Genomic DNA, 22772 nt, shown 5'->3' with positions numbered 1-22772 from the left:
TATTAATGAAAATGAAAATTTATTACTCATTGATTTGCTAAATATTTTACTTATCCCTTGATAACCTAACGTGAGAAAGTAAATTTCTTCATATTTTCCTTTCCTTTTTCTCGTATGTTCGCTCCCCCCTCCCCCTAAAAAAAAATCATGGAGTGTTGAGGAGCTGGACATCCCATTATCTGTTTAATGCAAATGACCCATGGAAATGTTGTCGATCAAATAGAAATGTTTTAAGACCGTGGTTCCACCACAACAGAGGTTTAAAAAATAAGAAGAAGAAGAATCCAAATTCCAAACTCCAATTTCTCATGATTGACAGAAGTTCTTGCCTTGGCAGGTGCAAAGAAATCCATCTGCACTTTAAAAAGAAATTCCAAAAGCAATAACAAAACAGCATCATTTGTCAACACGGTCCATACCAGAAACTTTGAACTTGTAACCTTCTAATAGCTAGGTAAACTCATTTGGGTGAAGGATTGATGTAATCCTGACAAGTCACAATACCTTTCCTGTGTTAAATTCCCAAAGTCCAACAGATCAACCAGATCTCAAAGCACAACTGTTAAAACTGTGCAACCAAAACAATTCAAAAACTTCACGGTCTCTTCTCATTTTGTTGCTTTTGCCGCCTGAGCGCTGGCCTCCCCATCCACCAATGGTAGAGTTCCATTTAGCTTATCAAAATCCTCTTTTAACCTTAAAAGGTGGTCTGCTTGATAGACCTGTTCAGTGATTTGGTGATCAGCAATTCCAAGGTGGTGGGAACTAGTAGAGCAAACTGAACTAGTGATTCTGCTTTTTCTTTCTCCGACATGGTTTTACCTGTAGATGTCAAATTTTTTGTTAGTACCCAGGAGAAGCTGCAGAGTAGAATGAATCAAGTAGTAAATCTCTGCCATGGTTGTTGAAAGAGCACCAATTCTGTCTCCTGAAATTCTCTCTCCCCCACCCCCCCCCCCCCCCAAAAAAAAAAGGAAAATTCATGCATGCTGCTGCCTGCCTTGCTGTAATAAGCCTCTAGAATATTAAGTCTGTTTAGTAACTGACTCGAGGCAAGTATAAGGAGCCTAAAGCTCCATTATGCTGTCTGTAGGAAATATAGGAGTTGAATGTGTGGTGTGCATGTGCGGGAAATACACCAGTGAAATGTGGGGCCATGTGTGGCTTTTAATTTGTGAGAGTGTAGGTGCTGGGTGCCACATTGTAATTGTGGAATCAGTTTTGAGTGTCCATATGTTTGAGTTTGGGCCTGATTACTTTGGTATGAGTCCAAGCAGCAGGACACCAAATTTCTTACTTCATTATTAAAGTAGTTTTTTCAGAACATCTCTAGATATTCTCAACAAGTGGTCCCAGAGTCTGTGAATAGTGCACGCACAATCTGGGACTGAAGTCGGTTGGCCTCAGATTGCTTGGACAAGACATTGTTGGTGGTGCATCACCACCAATTGATGCTGAAGAGTTTAAGAATGGAAAGTGAGTTGGCAAAGCCATGTACATGTTGGCAGTAATGGTGGAAGTTGAATTATTGCAACACATTAAGGATGCAAAATTAAAAAACAGAAGGTTGTGTGGGACAACCTAGTAGCTCCACTCACAAAGAACAAATAGCAAAGGCTCCAAAGTTTAGAAAACAAGCTTCTCTCAATCACTCAATGAGATATAACATTTAAGTCAATATTTCGCAAAATTTAAATATTTTTGTGAAGAAATTTAAAAATTAAACCCTGAAAATAAAATTTCAGATATGGGAATGAGGTATTACTCATAACCTTGAATATAATAACTGTCCCATCACTAGCAGTCTTAAAGAAGCAACTCTTTAAAAAAAAAAAAAGGGGCAACCTGGTGCACAAAACTCCCGTGTATGCAGGGAAGGGGCAAACTGCGATGGATCTATAGTATGCAGCCTTACCTTGTATTTTTGCAAGAGGCTGTTTCTACACCTCAAACCCACACGGAGACAACTTTACCATTGCGCCTAGGCTCCCCTTCAGAGAAGCAACTTTATTAGAGTTGGAAAATACATTAGCTAACCAAGAAGCTTTGGACAATGGATACTCGGATTCTCAATAAGCCCCGAGGAAAAGGCTCTCTTTAATAAGAGAGATTTTAAGGGAAAGGATAATAGGACGTAGTAACTACAAAGATCAAAGACCGGCGAAAGAAAATCAAGAAGGAAGCAAGAAGAAAAGGGTATCCAAGAGGAGCTCCCAGGGGGAGCCTAAAAATCCGTGATATTGAGAGAAAATGAAGATAAGAGATATTGGTGGCAAAATAACCAATGTTATAACCACAACAAAGGACACTTTGCTTGAGATAATATGAACAAATGAGTAGAAGGGAATGTCATAAGACTTGCAACATCCACTACCATAAAAACAACAGCAAAGAAGAATGGGACCCTGAAGCATTCTTTTCAATAATGGAGGACATGTCAATTAAAGAGTGACCATATGTGAGGACATGTAGTGGTGAGATCTCTGAATTGGCACTTTAATTGGCAAGACTGAAGCCCACACTAGGTGCAATTCCAAATGTGTTTCATGTTCATGGAATGAAGAAATTCCTTTGCTTGTTTCACAATTCATCACCTCTGTCCCAATGGATGTTGATTTGCACAAGAGTTTGCAACCTATTGGCGACAATTCAACTCTATCTACATATTGTTAGCACAATAAGAATTCATAGATAAGACAAGAAGGAATTAGATAGCATACTCGGATATTAAGGTATTAATTACAAGCTCAAGATAATGATGAAGTCCATGCACAAAGGCCTCCCCAGGAGATGTCCACAATGACATTGTGTGTGCTAGATGCCATTATGGGAAAGCACACTAATTGCCATACAAGGAGTCAAAGTTCAGGGCTAAGAGAAGCCTCGTAACTAATTCACTCATCTTCATAGATGATCTCCAGTTCAAGTTGATTTTATGAAAGAAAAATCAAGCACTACAAAAATTTGGGTTCGAGAAGATGGTAGAAAAAGAAATAGGTCAAAAAATATGATGTCTACACACAGGCAATGGAGCAGAGTAAGAGTATACATCAAATGAATTCTTAGACCATCTGCAAGAATGCAATACACACAGACAATTGACTTGTCAAGACACGCCACAATAGAATGAGTAGGAGAAAGAAAGAATTGACATCTTGTAGAAATATGTAGAAGTGCTAAAATATGAAGAATTTTATGCATTTGTACGTGAAATTTACATAGAAAGTTCACCAGAAGAAATCCCATTGCATATTTGTGAGCTATGGTAATTAAAAGAATGGATGGAGATGTTATCCTACAGCTGGTCAGTGCTACACCTCTAGGAATGTGGTGTTCTTATAAGGCATCATCATGGTGATCACCACAAGCAATACTAGAAGAGAAAATATCTACCCAAGCTAAGAAAGATGATTCAAGGAAGTTGAAAATCTGGAAAGTCAAGCTAGAGAAGAAACTAGAACAAACCAGAAAAAGCTATTGTTATGGCAGACTAGAATGCAAAGCATGACTATTTAAGAAGATGGGATAAAGTCGATTAAAAGAGTCCGTACACAAAGAATAAGCTCACAAGAAGCATAAGATCCCCATGATGCAAGAACAACATCCAACAACATTAATCTCAATTCCCATTCTAAATAAACTTAATACACAAGGGCCTTTTATGTTGTTGGAAGATAGAGGAAAATAGATCAAGGAAAAAAAAAAAAACATTTTCCTAAATAAAAATAACCTAAAGTCTTGAAGATGTAACCCTACTAAGAATACCATAAATAAAGAACAAAACTAAAAATAAAACCTCCATGTCAGCTACATCAATCTCCCCTAGTGGTAAAAAACTCAACCTCAAGTTAGGCTAAACACATGCTCTAGCTAATGTTACCCCTCCTCATCTTCAACCCCTAAATGGACTGCATTCACAATCTCACAAGATGTAGGCTCTATATCTAGATCTTTAGTAGTCTCTACTACAATAATAACATGAGTTTTTGTAGGATAATGGCAACAAAAGTGTCCTTTTTTGCTCACAATTATAGCGATCCATTGGGAAAATTCAACCCGTATAGAATCAAGCGGCTTGGTATGGCAGATAATGGAGGTTGAGGAGTTATTGTTGGATGAAACGCAAGGATCTTCGATCCAACTTTGGTTGTGATGATGTACCTAGATGGTAAAATTTTGGTGAAGATCATCAATGGTGAGGTCACTTCTTGACCAGCAAAGGTTCATGTAGCTTATTGATTCAGGGCGAAAAGCAACTTATAATGTTAATAAGTGGACAATAAAGATGAAGAAGGGAGTCAATTTGACAAAAGTCTTGTAGGTTTGTGCCAAGGCACTTTTTGGAGAAGAATCCGCAATCATCAATGGGAAGATTTGAAACTCATGACAATAAAGAATGAGAGCAAGAGTTATTGTTGGACAAAACGCATGGACCTTCGATCCAACTTTGGCTGTGATGGTGTACCTAGATGGTGAAAATTTGGTGAAGATGATCAATGGCAAGGTCACTTGTTGGCCAGCAAAGGTTCACGTAGCTTATTGATTGAGGGTGAGGGCGAAAAGCAACTTATAATGTTAATAAGTGGACAACAAAGATGAAGAAGGGTGTCAATTTGACAAAAGTCTTGTAGGTTTGTGGCAAGGCACTTTTTGGAGAAGAATCCACAATCATCAATGGGAAGATTTGATGCTCATGACAATAAAGAACTCGACAACTACAATGAAAATGGGGCACTCTCATATTTAGGAAGCACGATGTCTTCACAACAATGATGCACCTAATCAACAAGAAAGAAGATAAGAATATCTGAGGCATCATATTTTCATCCAAATTCTATAACTGTTGTAAAAGATGGATCAATAGAGATAGATATGGTGAAGGGAGCAATGGTGGCGCAAGTTTGTTTAAGTTGAAATCATAAGCCCTACAAGTTTAAGTCAAAATTCGCGAACAATCTTGTCAAACACTAACAACTATAGCAATTTGAGTTGAAATTGCAAATGATGTCAAATAACACTAATAGTTATGTCAAATTATCATCTACCTTGATTCCACTTGATGTAGGAATAATTCTCATTTCCCACCTAAATAAAACTTAAGATAGGCCTTTCATAAGCTTATAATGCCTAAAAGATAAGGAAAACTAAATTAAAACCTAATTAGTATCCTGAATAAAAATAACCTAGAATCTTGAAGATATAACCCTAATGAAAATACTATAAACAAAAAATGAAGATAAAATAGATTCCTCCACAATGGCCGCACCACACCAAGCCGAGCTTTTTAGGTCAACTAGAAAATGAAACACAAATCCAAAATATGCAAACTGCAACTTTAACTAAAGAAGATAAGAGTACATGGGCTAACTATATACAAGGAGGCATTGCAAGGCATAGAATATGGGAAGGCTATAGAAAAATAAATTCTAGCACTAAGGCATAACAAGACATTGGGCATGGTGCCAAAGCATAAGGATGTGAACCCATCTCTTGCAAATGAGTTTACAAAGTAAAGAATTGGAAGCTCAAAGATTCACTTAAAATTATGGGCTAGTCTCAAACAAAATGTTTATCCTAGTGGCAAAAATATTACTACATATGTTCCTCGTTTTCACTAGCAAATTTTGGAGGCTTTGGCAAATGGACATGAAGAACACATTCTTGCATAGTAATTAACATTATTAGAATTTATTATTATTACTATTATTATTATTAAAAAAACAAAGAGTTATACTTCATACACTATGACTTCATTGAATATGGAAAACTATATTTAAAAACAAGGGACGCACCTTAAATTGTTTCCTAAAAGTCGTTGCTTTTTAGGGATGATTTTGGATATGTTTCAAAAATGGTTTTTTGAGAATAGTTATTCAAACGCAAATTTGAATATTCTTTATATCCCATGTTTCTTGATACAAAAAATTATATCTGAAACCTTAACCGACAAACCCTAAACTTTTTGTTTGTATTGGGCTAGAGTGTCTTGATGAAGTAATGTTCTTATGTGAACACAAGTATGCAATATTCCCTTTACAATTTGAGATGATAGCAAGCCATCCTTCCCTCCACTCGAAGCCAATGAAAAGCTTTCTAGTCAAAGGCAAGAACATGGAAGATGGGACAATGTACAAGAAAATAGTAGGTAGTTTATTCCACCTCACGATGACATGACCAGCCATATCATTTTGCATTCAACATGGTGAGTTTTGTACAAAAACTAAAGACCCAATTAGATGCATTACAAAAAATTTTGAGGTATGTGCAAGGAATTCTCAATTTTAGGCTCTTATATGATAAAGGAGGAACATGTTGGTAGGGCATCGCGATACCAATTGTGTTGGTGACCATGACATACAACAACTAGGTTCATGTTTAATCTTGGCTTTAGCCTCCAGAGTTTTTTTATGGTGTGGACCGTGTGGTAAGATATAACAAACATTGCCACTATCAACTACTGCAAAGTACAAGGCGGCAATGATGGAAACATAAAAAAGTACTTGCTTAATGCATCTTATGGAGGATATTTCACCAACCATTGATTATATAGTGCAATACTGTGATAATCAATCATCAATACACATTTGGTTAAGAATTTTGAATTCTATGCAAGAACTAAGCCTGTTGAGATGCACTATGACTTCCACAAGGAGAAAGAGTATTGCAAGGAGAGATTGAGATGAAGCACATTAAGAGTCGATATGAAGTTGCCAATTTGTTTACCAAGGGATCCAGATGTCAAAAGCAACTTATGGAGGATATTCAACAACAAAATGATTACATAGTGCAAATACGCAGTGCTAGTCAATCCACAAAAGATCTAGGCCCATGGAGATGCACTATACTTCCTTCGAGATAAAGTATTGCAAGATGAAAAAGATTGAGAGTGAAGACCAAATTCCATACATGTTTACTATGGGAGTTGACGGTGACAAAGGTTCTCATGTTTGAATCGTAAGACCTACAAAACAAGTAAAAAATAGAGTTCCAAGTACTGAAAACGTGAAATATTCATGTTTTTCTTACAAACCAACTACCACCACCATACCCCAAACCAAAATGACGCGAGAGAACTAAACCTGCATCAAACGGGCCAACGGTCACCATGTTTGTACCATATGACCTACAAAACAAGTCAAAAATGGGGTCTAAGGTGCCCAAAACGTGCAATATGCTTGTTTTCTTCACAAACCAACTACCGCCACAACGCTCGTAAGTAAAATGACCCATGAGAACTAGTCTTGCTACAAAAGAGCCAACAATTCCCAAGTTTGAATCAAAGAACTTACAAAACAAGTCATAAATGGGGTTCAAGGTGCCCAAAACATGAAATATGCTTGTTTTTATCACAAATCAACTACTTCCACCATACTCACAAGTAAAACGACCCATGGGAACTAGTTCTGCATAAAGTGAGCCAACGGTTCCCAAGTTTGAACCGTCGGACCTAAAAACGAGTCAAAAATGTGGTTTGTGGCCAACGTATGCATATTTCATGTTTTTGGCGCTTGGAACCCCATTTTTGACTCATTTCTAGGTGAACCTATGGGAACGAACCATTGGCTCGTTTTGACATGTTTTGTAGGTCATACAGCTTAAACTTTGCAACCATTTTCTTGTTTGATGCAGGTTTAGTCCCTATAGGTCATTTTACCTACGAGTATGGTGGCGGTAGTTTTTTTTTTTGTGAAAAGAACAAGCATATTCCACGTTTTAGGCACCTTAAACCCCATTTTCGACTTGTTTTGTAGGTCATATGGTACAGACATGGGAACCGTTGGCTCGTTTGATGCAAGTTTAGTTCCCATGAGTCATTTTACTTACAGGTATGGTGGTTGTAGTTGGTTTGTGACAAAAGCATGCACATTTCACATTTTGGGCCCTCAGAACCCCATTTTGGACTTGTTTTGTAAGTCTTATGGTTCAAACATGGGAACCATTGGCTCGTTTGATGCAAGCTTAGTACCCACGAGTCATTTTATTTACAAGTATGGTGGCGGTAGTTGATTTGTGACAAAAAACATGCATATTTCACGTTTTAGGCAATTGGAACCCTATTTTAACTTGTTTTGCAAGTCCTACGTTTCAAACTTGGGAACCGTTGGCTCATTTGAAGCAAGAATAATTCTGACGAGTCCTTTTACTTATGAGAACGGTGGCGGTAGTTGGTTTCTGACAAGAACATGCATATTGCATGATTTGGGCACCTTGAACCCCAATTTTGTATTGTTTTGTAGGTAAAATACAGCACAAACATGGGAAACGTTGGCTCATTTGACACTGGTTTAGTTCCCACGTGTTGTTTTATTAACGAGTATGGTAGTGGTAGTTGGTTTGTGACAACAAACAAACCATTGGCTCGTTTTGACTTGTTTTGTAGGTCATACAGTTTAAACTATGAGACCAAATTCCATACATGTTTACTAAGGGAGTTGGCGGTGTCAAAGGGGCTTGGTACAACTTTGAGAAAAACAAAAATATTGAGTAGTCATTGAAGGGAGTGTTCAAAGAGAACCAACTCTCTCTCTTTCTCTCTCTCTCTCCCTCCTCCAGAACATTTTTCTAGGTTCATTAATCGACCCCAACAAGTATAAATGGAGCATAAAGCTCCATTACACTATGTGCTCAAGAAATGTAAGAGTGAATTATGGGCATGTGTTTGTTAGAACCATAGGTGAGAGTGAGAGTAGGTGTTAGGTGCCACACTGTAATTTTTGGATATGATTGAGTGTATGCAAATGTGTTTTTGATTTTGGGTGCAAGTGTAAGGTGATGGGAACCGAATTTCATATTTCATCAGTAAAAGTAGTTTTTGTTAGTGTCGCTTGCAATTCTCAACAATGGTAAGAGCAGTTAAGGAATTACATGAAGATTGAATATTTAGAAAGTTCATACATTGACAAATAGATGCAAGCAACCAATTCATTAATAACAGTAGTTTTTGTGATTCCACTGCTTGCAATCCCTCAACAATGGCAAGAGCACTTAAGGAATTACAAGGACATTGAATGTTTAGACAGTGCATACATTGACACATAGCTGCAAGCACCCAATAAATATATAAATATTCAACAATGACTAAAAGATAATTTCTCATAACCTTAAAAAAGTCATAAATGGACCATACCTTGATGTTACCAATATCAGACAATGGCTTAGGTCTTGTTCCATGATCAGCATTCATATCAGCAGGTTTCTCAAGTGATGCACCCTGAAGTAGTGCTGCACCATGAGAAGCTTGGATGCCAGTCCTCTCTGTTTCAGCATTGCCAGAACTATTTCGAACACTGCTATCAGCCATTTCTGAATGTTGTGAACTATTCAACTCCTTGACCAAACACGCTTCTCTATTGGCACACTTTTTCAATGCACACCCACATGATGTACTGCAAAATCCCCCACTAGCTCGGCACTTGCATTTCATTGTTTTGCATGAAGATTTTTTGCTACATGAGCAGCATGCTTCCGATACAGTTTTCCCAGGTGCAGCAAAAATTTCCTCACCGGAAGAAAAATCTATATCCTGAGAATTCAATCTCTCAGCTGACCTTTTACCTGAATCTGTCCAATCATTATTAGATGTGTCCATGCCTGAATGTTCCAATTCAGATGTAAACATACCCTCCAAAGACTCAGCATTGCTCACCAGAGATTCTAACATTAGGGATCTCCCAGGTCCCTAGGGTAAAAAATGTAATTCAAGTCAGTACATCTAATTGAGAGTTTGAGACTTATAGACTTTGCAGCTGTAATTTGTATGAGAGAGAGAGATTATACTGAATAGCAATACAGACAACACTACAAGCATACTATTAATCAAGCCCAATATTTACATAGTAGATGATTTGTACTTTGTATGCAATAAAATCCAAAAAGCACAATGGTATGATTTGCAAGTTTGAATCTTGTCAACATTTTATTTCTCCACAACTGTGGCTATTCAAAAAACAGTGACTCTACAATCTGTGGGACAGGCTCCAACTCCATCATTTTACTATATATATGTTGGGACAAACATTGATCTCACAATATTTGTGTTACAGAAAGGAATGGCGTAGGAATGATATTGGAAAGAATTGAATGGAGAATATGAAAAAATTAAGTGACATTCATTTCTATGCATTTAAGTTCAATCCTCTGTATTCTGCAGGCCACCAAATGTCAAAATTGAAAAAAGAGATATAGCAACACTGAAAAAAATTTAGCAAAAAAATACACATTATTTTATAGTATTTTTTTATCACACATAATGTTACAAACCGTAATCAGTATATTTCATGTACTATTTTCTGTCCCATGAAAAAATCTTTCTTTCAAATCTTTGTTTATATTTCTTTTTTTTCTGAACCAAAGATCCTTCCAAATATCTACCAATTTAAAGATTAAGGAAAGTAGGCCAGACAGTCAAAAGCACCTCTGAATTCTCAGTATTCATGAATTCTTCATTTTTTATATTTAGTTGTCCCACCAAACCATTAAGCTTGGCTACTTCTTCTCTCAGGTCTCTTATTTCTAAATCCTTCTCCTTGCAGTCAGCTTCTTTATCCTGTAACATATCCCTGAAAATGTCAAAGAAACACCAGTACAAATGAGGTGTTGGAGAAGCTTTGCAGTCTTTAACTAGAAAAATTGAAGTAAACCTAGCACAGCAAGAAAATTCAGCATCAAATTTCTCACAATAAATTTTTTTGCATCAGCACATCCGCTTCTTCCTTGAACTTAGCAGCCTCCTCGGCCATCCTAACCCTCCTGGAATACAAAGTGTCTTACTTGAATCAATTTTATACAGAAAGATTTTCCAAAACTGAAAATTAAGAGATCATTAATATACAAGCATGACAATTAAATAGTTTGAAAATCCAGAAAAAAAAAAATTGAACAGGCTAAGAGAACTAGTTGCTCCCAGAAGCACTTGTTTGCTCCTTTCTTATAAGGGTGTGTTTAACTTGCGCACAAAGGATAAGAATTAGGGGCAAGATAAGGATAGGGATGAAACTTTCTATCTTTCTTCTTCAATTTTATACCCACAATGGCTTAGCCTGAGCTAACTTCTTTTTTTTTTTTTTTTTTGGAGGGGAGGGTGGTGGGGCTGGGTGATTTGAGTTTAAGACCACAGCTCTGTCCCATGTGGCATGGACTGCTTGTCTAATTCCATATGTTTTGGTTGCACCAAACATGGACTATATAGTGTTTAAGCCTAGCCACCCTCAAGCTTGCGAACTCTCCCTAATGAGTTAGTTGCCTAGTTCTCCAAAAGATTTTCCAAAACTGAAAATTAAGAGATCATTAAAAGTATACAAGCAGAAGTGTTGAAGGAAAGCAATCAAAAACTTGAATTATCTATCCAAGTCATGTTAGAGAGAGAAGCTCTCACCTCTCTCTAGAGAGGCGCATGACTTTGGGGCTGATTTCTCTTTGTGGTTTGATTTTCCTTTGAATTCTTGGTTTTTGCTGCTGGTTTTGAACGATTGGGGTTTGCCGAAGGTAGATTGTGAAGAGATCTGTTACCCTTTTTCCTGTTTCCCGCTCATCGGAAAATTTGAAATTTAAAATTTCTATGTTGTTATGGGTCGTAAGGATGGTGCTAGGGCACATGGAAAATCGGGGATGAAATGTGGTATGAAAGAGGAGATTGAGGATGCTTTAAAGTTCATAGAGATTAAAGGAGGTAAAATAAAGGGTTGTGGATGAAAAAGAAGGACTATGAAATCTTGGCCAAGTTCGCGAGATTGTTGAAGGAGGTGTTTTGGAAATCGCAAGAGAAATTGAAGGACATGCAATGGCCCTCAGTTCTTCTTGACATGCTTCAGAAGCAGTTGGGAATCTCTTAAGTCCCTCCTCTTCCAGCTCGAAGGGGGGAACCAGTGTTGGTATCCAGGAAAAATAACTCCCGATGGTGTTAAACAAAGGATACTCGAAGGAATAGGAATGGTTGGAAACAGGAGTCCACATATGGGAAATGAGAAATGTGGTAAGATGGTTATGGAAGGTCGGTCATGGGGAGAAGAGGAACAAAGTGGTTCAGAACCCTGGGGTCCCAAGGGCACAATTGAAAAAGTGGAAGCTTCGAACGGGGTTGAAGTTATGGGATCTGAACCATAGTTGCACGAACCTGTGGAGAGGAACCAAATGCAACCGGAGATCCAAGAGGAGAGAATGATCATGAGGAAGAATAAGAGGGTGGCCTGGGCTGAATTGTTTGCAAACAATAGGAATCCTTCATGCTGTGGTGAAGTTCCAGCATTCCCTGCAAGTGAAGATGGGGCTCATATACCTGCTTCGCAATTCAATGATTCTGGGGGGATTGTGAACAAGCATTTGGTGGGGTACTTCACTGGGAAATTTCCAGGAAGGTGTGCCTTTAACTCTTTGGTGAGCACTTGGAAAGTGCCAGTTGAATCGATGCAGCATGACAAAGGTTAGATCAAAGGGAGGAGGACCTCAGTAGTGTTTTGCATAATGGTCCTTACATGGTGTATGGGAGGACCTTGATTCTAAAGAAGATGCCAAAATTTTTTCAGTTTGACTCTGAGCAGAGGACGACTCTTCTTGTTTGGGTGCAATTGAGAGACATGCCCCTTGAACTGTGGACTCCCATGGCAATAGGTAGGACATGTTCACAATTTGGTAAACCAATGTACATGGATAAGCTTACTACCAACAAGGATCGACTCTCGTATGCTAGGGTCCTTGTGGAAGTTGATGTTTCGAAGGAAGTGAAACATAGAATTAAAGTTTGGTTGCCTGATGAGATGTTGATAGTACAAGAGGTGTTCTATGAGAATCTTCCTAGGTTTTGCAAGTATTGTAAAACTGTGGGACATTTGGAAAATTACTGTGGTGTGAAAAAGGAAAAGGAAGGGTTAGTGGAAGGAAACACTAAGAGGGATGATAAGAAGGTGTTAGAAATTGAAGCTGTAAAAATTGTGAAAATTGTCGATGAGAATAATGAGGGTGGCTCTGTTTCTGGGATGGTGGTAGACCAGAGATGTGTGGACCTCGATGGGAGGCTCTGATGACCTTTTTTGCTCTCAATTGAGGGCTATGTTGCAGGGGCGAATGAAGTTTGCAAAGGACCCGATGGGGTGTGTAATGTTAGGACCGGAGGAACCTATGGGTGGGCTTGATACACATGGGTGAACACCAACTTGACCCAAAAGCTTAAAGCCTATTGGATCTTGGACCCAACCATGTATATAAGCACTCATCATCCACTCTAATTTTCCAATGTGGTATAAACTCACAAGTGGAATTCTCAACAATCTCCCCCTCACTTGTGAGTTCCAACTGCTCCCCCTTGAACAGAAACCATCTCCCCTATGAGAGTAAGCCCAATTCCCCAATAGTTGCTCAAGTGGGTCTTACCACTGGCGCCTTACGTGCTTCGTATTGCATTCCACGTGCCTCCAAACCAATCCTACCTCTCACGTCTTGACCCTATTCGGATCCATCCCCAGGCTAGATGATCCTTATTCGCCTCGGTCACACACTTGCTCCTCCACCTGTTAGCGCGTCAGGAGAATTAACTTCATGTCTCGACTTTTATGATGTCACTCATCCAGAGTTACGAACCATTGGCTCAGGGACCACTTGTTAGGACTAGAGGAGCCTATGGGTGGGCTTGATACAAATGGGTGAACACCAACTTGACCCAAAAGCTTAAGTCTTTCTGCTCCAAACTAGTCTCCCTAGACAGATGAAGAAAAAGATTTCATGGCTAAGGTACCATACGCCTCAGCCGTTGGAAGTCTAATGTATGTTATGGTTGGTACCAAACCAGATATTGGCCAAGCAGTGGGAGTTGTCAGCAAATATATGTCAAATCCAGGGAAGACACACTGGGAAGCAGTGAAGTGGATTTTGAGATATCTACATGGCACTATTGATAAGTGCCTATGTTTCAGCAAAAGCGATTTGAAAATTCAAGGGTTTGTAGATGCTGATTTTGCAAGTGAAATTGATCATTGCAAAAGCACCACTGGGTATATATTCACTGTTGGCACAACTGTTAGTTGGATGTCACAAATACAGAAGATTGTTGTTCTATCCACTAAGGAAGCTAAGTATGTAGCAGTGACAGAAGTCAGTAAAGAGATGATTAGGCTTCAGGGTTTGTTAACAGAGCTTGGATTAAAGCAGGAGAGGAATGTTTTGTACAATGACAGTCAGAGTGCGATACATCTGGCAAAGAACTCCACATTTCATTCCAGAACTAAACATATTGGACTGCGTTATCACTTCGTTAGATCTCCAATAGAGGACGATGTGTTGACACTTGAAAAAATCCAAGGTAGCAGAAATCCGGAAAATATGTTAACAAAGGTAGTGACTACAGAAAAGCTGAAGTTGTGTTCAACTTCTGTTGGTCTTCATGCCTGAAGAGATATTTTGAGCACATCATTTATTCATATATTGATACTGGTTGAGGAGGCTTCTCCGTCTCCAAGTGGGAGATTGTTGTGTAGCTAGAGCCAGGAGAAGCAAGCTGGAGACGCGGTAACTGGAGCAAGGAGATGCAAGCTGGAGACGCGTCCGTAGCTGTAATCCGCGGCCATTTATTGTAGATAAATGTAATTCCTCAATTTTTATTTATTGTGATTTACTCCAGCTATCTATAAATAGAGGTAGATACAGAACAGAGAGGAAGAGGAGAGAGTGTAGACGAGTGAGGAAGAAAGAAGAGAGAAGTGAGCTGCGTCTGAGAGATTGTATTTTTTCCGGTTGTATAGTGAAATTGTGGTGTGCTCCATGGACGTAGGTTGATCTTGACCGAACCACATAAATTTCTGGTGTCTCTCAATTTCTAGTGCTTGTTTATTGCTCACAGGATCCTAACAAGTGGTATCAGAGCTGACGGTTTGTAACTATGGGTGAGCGACATCGTAAAAAATCAAGACGTGAAGTTAATTCTCCTGACGTGCTAACAGTGATCAAGTGTGTGGCTGAGGCCAATAAGGATCATCTAGGCTGCGGATATATCCGAATAGGGTCAATATGTGAGAGGTAGGATTGGTTCGGAGGCACGTGGAATGCAATCCAACGCACGTAAGGCGCCAGTGGTAAGACCCACTTGAGCAATTGTTGGAGAATTGGGCTTACTCCCATAAGGGAGATTGTTTCCGTTCAAGGGGGAGCGCTTGGAACTCATAAGTGAGGGGGATATTGTTGAGAATTCTACTTGTGAGCTTGTCTCACATTGAAAAATTAGAGTGGATGATGGGTCCTTATATACATGGTTGGACCCAAGACCCAATAGGCTTAAGCTTTTGGGTCAAGTTGGTGTTCGCCCATGTGTATCAAGCCCACCCATGGGCTCCTCTAGTCCTAACATGTAAACCTTGCAAAGGGCCCTGAAGAGGTGTTTTGCTCTAAGCCGAGGGCCTTATTGTAGGGGAAAATGAACATTGCATAGGGTTCTGTTGCTAAGGGGTGCTCTCTACAGGGGTTGCAAATGAAGGGGGATGAAGAGAAGTAGGTGGTAAATGATTCAGGAGATCACTTTGACGGAGTGGAAGATGAGAATCTCTCAGGCAATGTTGAGTCTGATCCTGAAGAGGTTTCGGGTTCTCCCCAGGAACCTAACCTGAAGACCAATGGGATTGAAAAGGCTGTGGGAATAAATGCCGGTAATAAGTAAAAGCTGAGGTGGTTATCCATAAGGATAAGGGCAGGTTGGCTTGCTCTAGACCTAACGTTCAGAAGGGCAACACTGATGCAGATGGATTTACTCCTGTAAAGAGTAAGAAGAAGAGTAAGGGGTCTGGTTGCAGTATTCAAATAGGAAGGAAAGGGGGCTCTGGTCCCTTTAAACCCCAATGAAGATTGCCTCATGGATTGTTAGGGACTTTATCAGGCCCTTAAAACAGAATGGGGTCCTTTATCTCATTCGTAAGAAAAATGTGGAGGTGTTTGGTATCTTAGAAACTAAGCTATCTGCAGATAGATTGGAGGAGTTAATGAAGAAGAAATTGCATGGCTGGTGTCAAGTCAACAACTTCACTCATCATGCAGCTGGTAGGATTGTTGTGATTTGGAATCCTACCAAAGCTCATGTTCAGGTGGAAGGATGCAGTGCATAGGTGATTCACTGTTCTGTTAAGTGTTTGGTTTCATCTTTTTGCTTTTCTGTTAGCTTTGTTTATGGCTTTCATACAATTGTTACCAGAAGAGACTTGTGGATGGATATTATTCAGCATGGTAGCTCTTTTCAAGGCCCTAGAATTGTCATGGGGGACTTTAACAGTGTGATCGCTGATGAGAGGAGGAATGGTTCCCCTGTGACAGCTTATGAGTCCAGGGACCTTAGAGAATGTCTAGCTGAAGCTGGTTTGACAAATTTAAATTCCTCTGGGTGCTTTCACACCGGGTCGAATGGCAGAATTTTGTGCAAATTGGATAGGGCTTTGGCTAATAATGATTGGTTTCTGGAAGGTTTTTCTGCACATGCTCATTTCCAGTTTCCTGGCCTTCTTTCAGATCACTCCTCCTGTATTGTCTCTCTGTTTCAGGATCCTGGGCAGGTGAAAAGACCTTTCAAATTTTTAATACGTGGGCTAAACACAGTGACTTCCAGGAAGTGGTTAAGGAATGTTGGAAGGTGAGGATTGAAGGATGTAGATTATACAGGTTGGTATGGAAGCTGAAAACTTTAAAAAAGCCTTTAAGGCTTCTGAATGCTCAGCACTTCTCTCACATTTCTGCCAGATCCGAAAAGGCCAATGCTGTCCTTTTGGATTTACAGCAGAAGCTTCATGACAACCCAGAAGATGTTGAGTTGCAGAATCTGTTGACCATTAAGAAGGAAGTGGCTGGCAAGCTTGCTGAAGCCAATAGGTCTTTCTTGGCTCAACAAGCCAAGAGTAAATACCTCAAAGACTGTGATAAGAACACCTCCTTTTTTCACTCATCACACGAGTAGAAATTTTATTGCTTCCATTTTAAAAGAGAATGAGGATAGAACTACTTCTCCACTGCAGGTTGTGGAGGAATTTCTCTCATTTTATAAAGGGTTGCTTGGCATAGAAGGGGTTTGTGCTCCTCTTGAACCCCAGCTTATTGCAAGACGCAAGGTTTTGAGTGATGAGCAGGCAAATCAGATGCTTACTGCAGTAACAAATGAAGAAATTAAAGAGGTGTTATTCAGTATTGGGGAGGAGAGATCCACTGGTCCAGATGGGCTTTCTTCTGGTTTCTTTAAGAATGCTTGGAATATTGTGGGGAGGGAGTTCTCTGATGCTGTGAAGGAATTTTTTAACAGAGGTAAACTGTTGAAGCAGATTAACCACACTGTTATTGCTCTTGTTGCTAAGTCAAACCATGCCTCATCGGTGCATGACTTCAGGCCAATTTCATGTTGCAATGTGGTTTACAAGATGGGTTTTCTTCTGGTTTCTTTAAGAATGCTTCGAATATTGTGGGGAGGGAGTTCTCTGATACTGTGAAGGAATTTTTTAACAGAGGTAAACTGTTGAAGCAGATTAACCACACTGTTGTTGCTCTTGTTGCTAAGTCAAACCATGCCTCATCGGTGCATGACTTCAGGCCAATTTCATGTTGCAATGTGGTTTACAAGGTCATTGCTAAAATCTTGGCTAATAGGATTAAGCCATGGCTCAATGTGCTTATAAACCCAGCTCAGTCTGGTTTTGTGAGTCAAAGAAGTATGATAGAAAATATCTATCTGGTCCAAGAATTGGTAAGAAAGTATGCAAGGAAGAGGATTTCTCCAAGATGCATGTTGAAAATTGATTTAAAAAAGGCCTATGATTCAGTCTCTTGGGGTTTTCTTAAAGACATGATGATGCACCTTAACTTTCCCAGTTCCTTTGTTAATTGGGTGATGGAATGTGTGTCAACCATATCATTTTCACTATCCTTGAATGGTGGGTTTCATGGTTTTTTTTAAGGAAGGAAGGGTCTTTAGACAAAGGGACCCCTTGTCTCCTTTACTTTTTGTGATTTGTTTGGAGTATCTCTCAAGACTGCTTATGGCCCTTGCAAATAATTCAGATTTCAAATTCCATCCAAAATGTGGTGAGTTGAAGATTACACATTTGGCTTTTGCTGACGATCTTGTTCTTTTCTCTAGAGGTGACTTAAGATCAGTTAAACTTGTAATGGATTGCATTAGCAAATTTTCGGATTGCTCAAGTCTTAATGTTAACAGTCTCAAGTCTAATTTATTTCATGCTAGCATTAGGGATCCTGATTTGTCTGATATTAAAATTGCTACAGGGTTTTCTGAAAGGGAGTTTCCCTTTCGGTACTTGGGTATTCCCCTGGCCTCAACTAGGCTGAACTCCATGCATTTTTCCCCTCTGATTAACAAGCTTGCAGGTCTCTTTGCCCCATGGCCTGGTAAGACAATTTCATTTGCTGGTAAATTGGAGTTGATCAACTCAGTGGTTCAGGGTGTTGAAAGTTTTTGGCTTGCCATTTTTCCTATCCCTAAAAGCTGTTTTGAATCCTATTATCAAACTATGTCGAGCTTTCCTTTGGGGTGGTAAAAGGAGACCCTCTGTAGCCTGGAAAGAGGTTTGTTTGCCAAAGAAAGAAGGAGGGCTGGGTGTTTTTGATTTAAATATCTGGAGCAGGGCCTTACTCTCTAAAGCACTCTGGAATGTTCATGAAAAAAAGGACTCCCTGTGGTCCAAATGGGTGAATCATTTTTACTTGAGGGTTGGGGGAATTTGGGAGGCTTGTCCTAAACATGAAGGATTTGCTGCTTCAATAGTATAGTGATCAAAGGGAAGCTGAGAATCTGCTCAGACAGTGGGCTTCGGGTTATCAGTGGAACTGCTCAATGGCCTATCAGTTCTGGAGGGTTAAAAGTGGGGAGGTTCCCTGGTACTTTGTGGTTTGGAAAGCTGGGTGTACTCCTAAGTACTCCTTTATTCTGTGGCTAAGTGCTAAAGGCAAACTACCTACTAATGATAATCAGCTTTGTTGTTTTTGTAGTGCAGAAAATGAAACTCTAGACCATCTACTGTTTAAATGCAGAGTGTCAAATGCTGTTTGGAGTTCCTTGAAGGCCTGGTTGGGAATGACTTGGGCGATGACAACAATCAAAGCAGGCCTTAAATGGTTGCACAAGGAGGCTAAGGGTACTGGAATACAAGCAACAGCCAAGCAGGTATGCCTTGCTAATATGGTGTACTTCATTTGGCATTTTCAAAACAAGAGGAAATTTGAAGACTGTACTGTTTCTCCGGAAGCTATAATTAAACTTATCCAGACTCATACGTTCAGGATTCTCTATGACAAATTCCCCCATCTCTTGCAGTTTGAGTGAATGTAGAGTTGGGTGGATATGGTGTAGCCTTTTGGTATTTTGATGTACTTAGATATTTGGTTGTATGGCCTATTGGCCCTATTGGCCCCTGGGTATGCCCAGGTTTGGTGTAGCTTGATTGACTTTATTGCTTTGCAATTGTGATGAGGCTTGGCTCCCCTTGGCCTGGTATGCCCAGTGTATAATTGTACATACCTATTTGATTAATACATTTACACTTTACTGATAAAAAAAAAATAGAAAGTCTAACTCTAGCCATAACCTTTCTCTTCTCTTTTTAATTAGAAGTTGGTTAAAACCATCATATCCAAAAGGCTCAACTCAAGAGTGACTGTCTCTCTTCATCTAAAGAGCTTACCTGATTCAATTCAATTCTACACATGAATACCAATTAGAAATGCATTACAGCTTTGTGTATCAACTCTATTTATCACTAGCAGGATTGATGCTGAAATTTGAAAAACTACAATGAAAATTATGCAAAAAATAGGCAAATAAATTATGGGACTTACTCTTCCATTTGACGCTCACATTCAAAACGTACTTTGTTTAAACGTTCTGTGATTTCAACCCTCTGCTCAATTGCCTGCAACAGTTGCTTATCAATATACAATAATAATATATGAAAAGCAAGGATTGTCCCAAAATCCCACAACTTAGTTTGTATACATACACAAAATGCAACAACTACAACTATTTCGTGGCATCTAATCCAAAATTTGTAACTTTTTTATGAATATAAGGACTCAAAAAATACATTACATAATGGTTTGCCTTAAATCTTAATTCAGAAGACTGAAGTATCCCACATTAAAAACAGCATTCTATTTTCTGTATTTTTTCATAACTTCATGGAGATTTTTTTTTTTTTTTTTTTTTTTTTTAAATTTGCGAAGTTAAAGTGTCATTCATAGTCAGACTATTTCTAGACCCCAAATCAAACTATGGGAACCAACACATTTTATGCAGAAGTCACAAAACTTCAAGATTGACATATAATTATTGGGATTTCTAGATTTTATTTGTCAATTGCAGTGAACTGATAGCATTTTGGAATTTTTTGGAAGCATTTTGCATAACACCAATAACATAAAAATCAAACACCGTAGCACATAACAACCAAATCCATAGAGGTAAATACCTGAAGTCTGGAATCATTAGCATTGCTACCACCTGCACAAGGGAAAAAACATAAAATCGGTGATTTGAAATTATAATCACTCCCTAAAAAATAAAATCTTACATGATGAAGCCTTTCGAGATGCCAATAGCTCTTTAAGCCATTTTGTAGCCATTGAAGCTTCTTTTGTCTTTCGCAGCAAAACCTTTAACAAAACTACAGAAGTTATTTATTTATTTTTTCTTTTTAAAAAATAGAATATTCAATAAAAATGGGAAGCGTGAATCTAAGTTACCATCTTCTGCCTCTGGTTTAAAGCAAAAAGCTTTTGCATCCCATAGTTGGTCCTCCTTCCTTCTTTTTTAAGCTGATTGAAGGAAAATTGTATTTCAGATAAAGAACACAAAGCCATAATGAAAGTATAAATAAATACAAAACAAGACATATGCCAATCAGGAAAAGCAAGTGGTTCGATAAAGTTTAATTAGTGAAAATGGAAATGCCAGGAATCATAGAAAGATTATTCTGGCCACACAATCTTGCAACATCTACAAAGACACCTTATAGTCCAATCAAACTTCATGAAAATCTAATCTAGAACATTAAAATTGTTGATTTTTCCATTCCTTTTTCAAAACACACACACCAAAAAAAAGGGGATTGTATAACTTAAAGAGAAAAACAAAATGCTCAAATGATCAAAATAAAAAATAAAATAAATGCCATTACTTTTTTATAAATACAAAAAGAAGTGCTCAAATGATCAAATGATTCTTAATGCCTGTGATAACCAAAAAGGTAAATAAATAAAAAATGAAAATAATAATAGCATGCTCCAAAAGCAAGCATGATCACCTGTGCAAAGATGTAACAAATACGGAAACATTAGGTCAAGACAGATTTTAAAAAAAATTGCAAACAGATAATATTTTTGCACACTCATGTCTCTGCATGCGTGCAACCAAACATGTCAAAGATGTCCCAAATTTAAGAGAGAAAAGTGTAAAAAAATCAAACATAAAACTTGAAGCAATTGATAAAGATGAAGAACGCAATACCCAAAACAGAAGCATCGAAGAGATATAATTAATTTGCAGCGCCTTCAAAACTTTACTCAATACAACAATAAATCAAATCCGAAAATATGCATTAGTTCCAATAAATGATGCAACACCTGAAGAACTTCTTTTTGCTGTAATGCCTTCCATGATCTGAACTGCACAGAGTCTTCCTTGATCTTACGCTGCAGTTGAGCCTAAAGCATGCAAATTTGCATCAAGAGAAGAAAATATAAATCGACTCAACGAGGTTTCATCCACCTCAAGAAGATACCTTTTGAGACCTAATCCTCCAAATCTCAACTTGCAACCGTTTTGCTGCCTCATCGCTTGCTTGCTTTTGCTTTAAGAGTTGAGACTGAGTTTCCAGTTTCTTCCTCAACTCCAAAACCTATAAGGCAGAACAGAGTCATCGAACATGCTATTGTAATTGAAAAAAGTAACCTCGAGATTTACCTGCGCTTCAAGTTTATTCAATTTTTCAAGATAACCATCTTCCAGATTTTGAGCTCCACCATCAGAAGGGACTGACATATTTGCAAATTTGTGCCTCAGCTCATCAACTTCTTTCTGCCAGTTCACAGGAAAAGTAAGAAAAATAGTGTCGGACTGTTTGGAAGCAAAAAAATGGGCGCGAAAAGAAAAGAAAACCAAGAATCTAAACCTAAGATCTTCCACTGCTTGAGACAAAAGAAAACATGAGTCAACAGATAACCATACCTGATGCGTCAAGCTAGAATAACTGAGCTTATCAGGTCATTTATTCTCGGAAACAAATACCACATCAGATCCAAAATTTTGCGGTACCCTCCACGCCCTTCTTTTTTTTTTTTTTTTTTTTTGTGCAGCAATCGAAATGAAAAGGGTAAAGGAAAAACAAAATGCGGTTCAGATCACAAAACAAAACAACATTAGGAACATAAAAGAAGAACCTGCAAAGATTTCTTCTCTTGCTCCAGCTCCTCAACTCTCTTGGCATTTTGTTGCTTACGATTTGAGGATTCAGCTCTTGCGGACCGCTTCATCTCTCTCGGCGAGAAACAGGATCTGTCGTTCGGATTAGTTCTTGCGCAAAGAAAAGCAAAACCCCCTCGAGAAGGAAACCCTAATCCGATCGATCGAGACCTCAAATCAAAACGAGAATGGCGGCTGAATTCAAATTCTGATGATGCATTTGCATTTTCTTTGTCCTTGTCCTGTCACTTAGGAGCGTGTCTACTACAGCGCACCCATTATTAAAATGCCTTGGGTAGCCGTTGCCCCTCGCTTCGGCTCAGCCACTCATATTTCGCCATGTCATCCA

The 22772-nt window shown here is 38.8% G+C and overlaps 1 protein-coding gene across 1 annotated transcript; it reads right to left on the bottom strand.

The window, feature by feature from the left end:
* Positions 1 to 269: 269 nt before the first annotated feature.
* On the bottom strand, positions 270 to 22676 carry LOC131161843 (kinesin-like protein KIN-4C). The gene is made up of 12 exons (XM_058117824.1): positions 22402 to 22676; positions 21926 to 22039; positions 21744 to 21860; positions 21586 to 21666; positions 20707 to 20778; positions 20535 to 20616; positions 20433 to 20464; positions 19804 to 19877; positions 10678 to 10749; positions 10415 to 10559; positions 9128 to 9679; positions 270 to 822 (listed from the first exon to the last, which is right to left on the bottom strand). The coding sequence occupies exons 1-12, from the start codon at positions 22492 to 22494 to the stop codon at positions 784 to 786; spliced, it is 1473 nt and encodes a 490-aa protein (XP_057973807.1). The 5' UTR covers positions 22495 to 22676; the 3' UTR covers positions 270 to 783.
* Between the last annotated feature and the right edge of the window lie 96 nt (positions 22677 to 22772).

Source organism: Malania oleifera, chromosome 8 (genome assembly GCF_029873635.1).
Source record: "Malania oleifera isolate guangnan ecotype guangnan chromosome 8, ASM2987363v1, whole genome shotgun sequence".
Taxonomy (NCBI): Eukaryota; Viridiplantae; Streptophyta; class Magnoliopsida; order Santalales; family Ximeniaceae; genus Malania; species Malania oleifera.
This window is presented reverse-complemented; position numbering and strand designations above follow the sequence as displayed.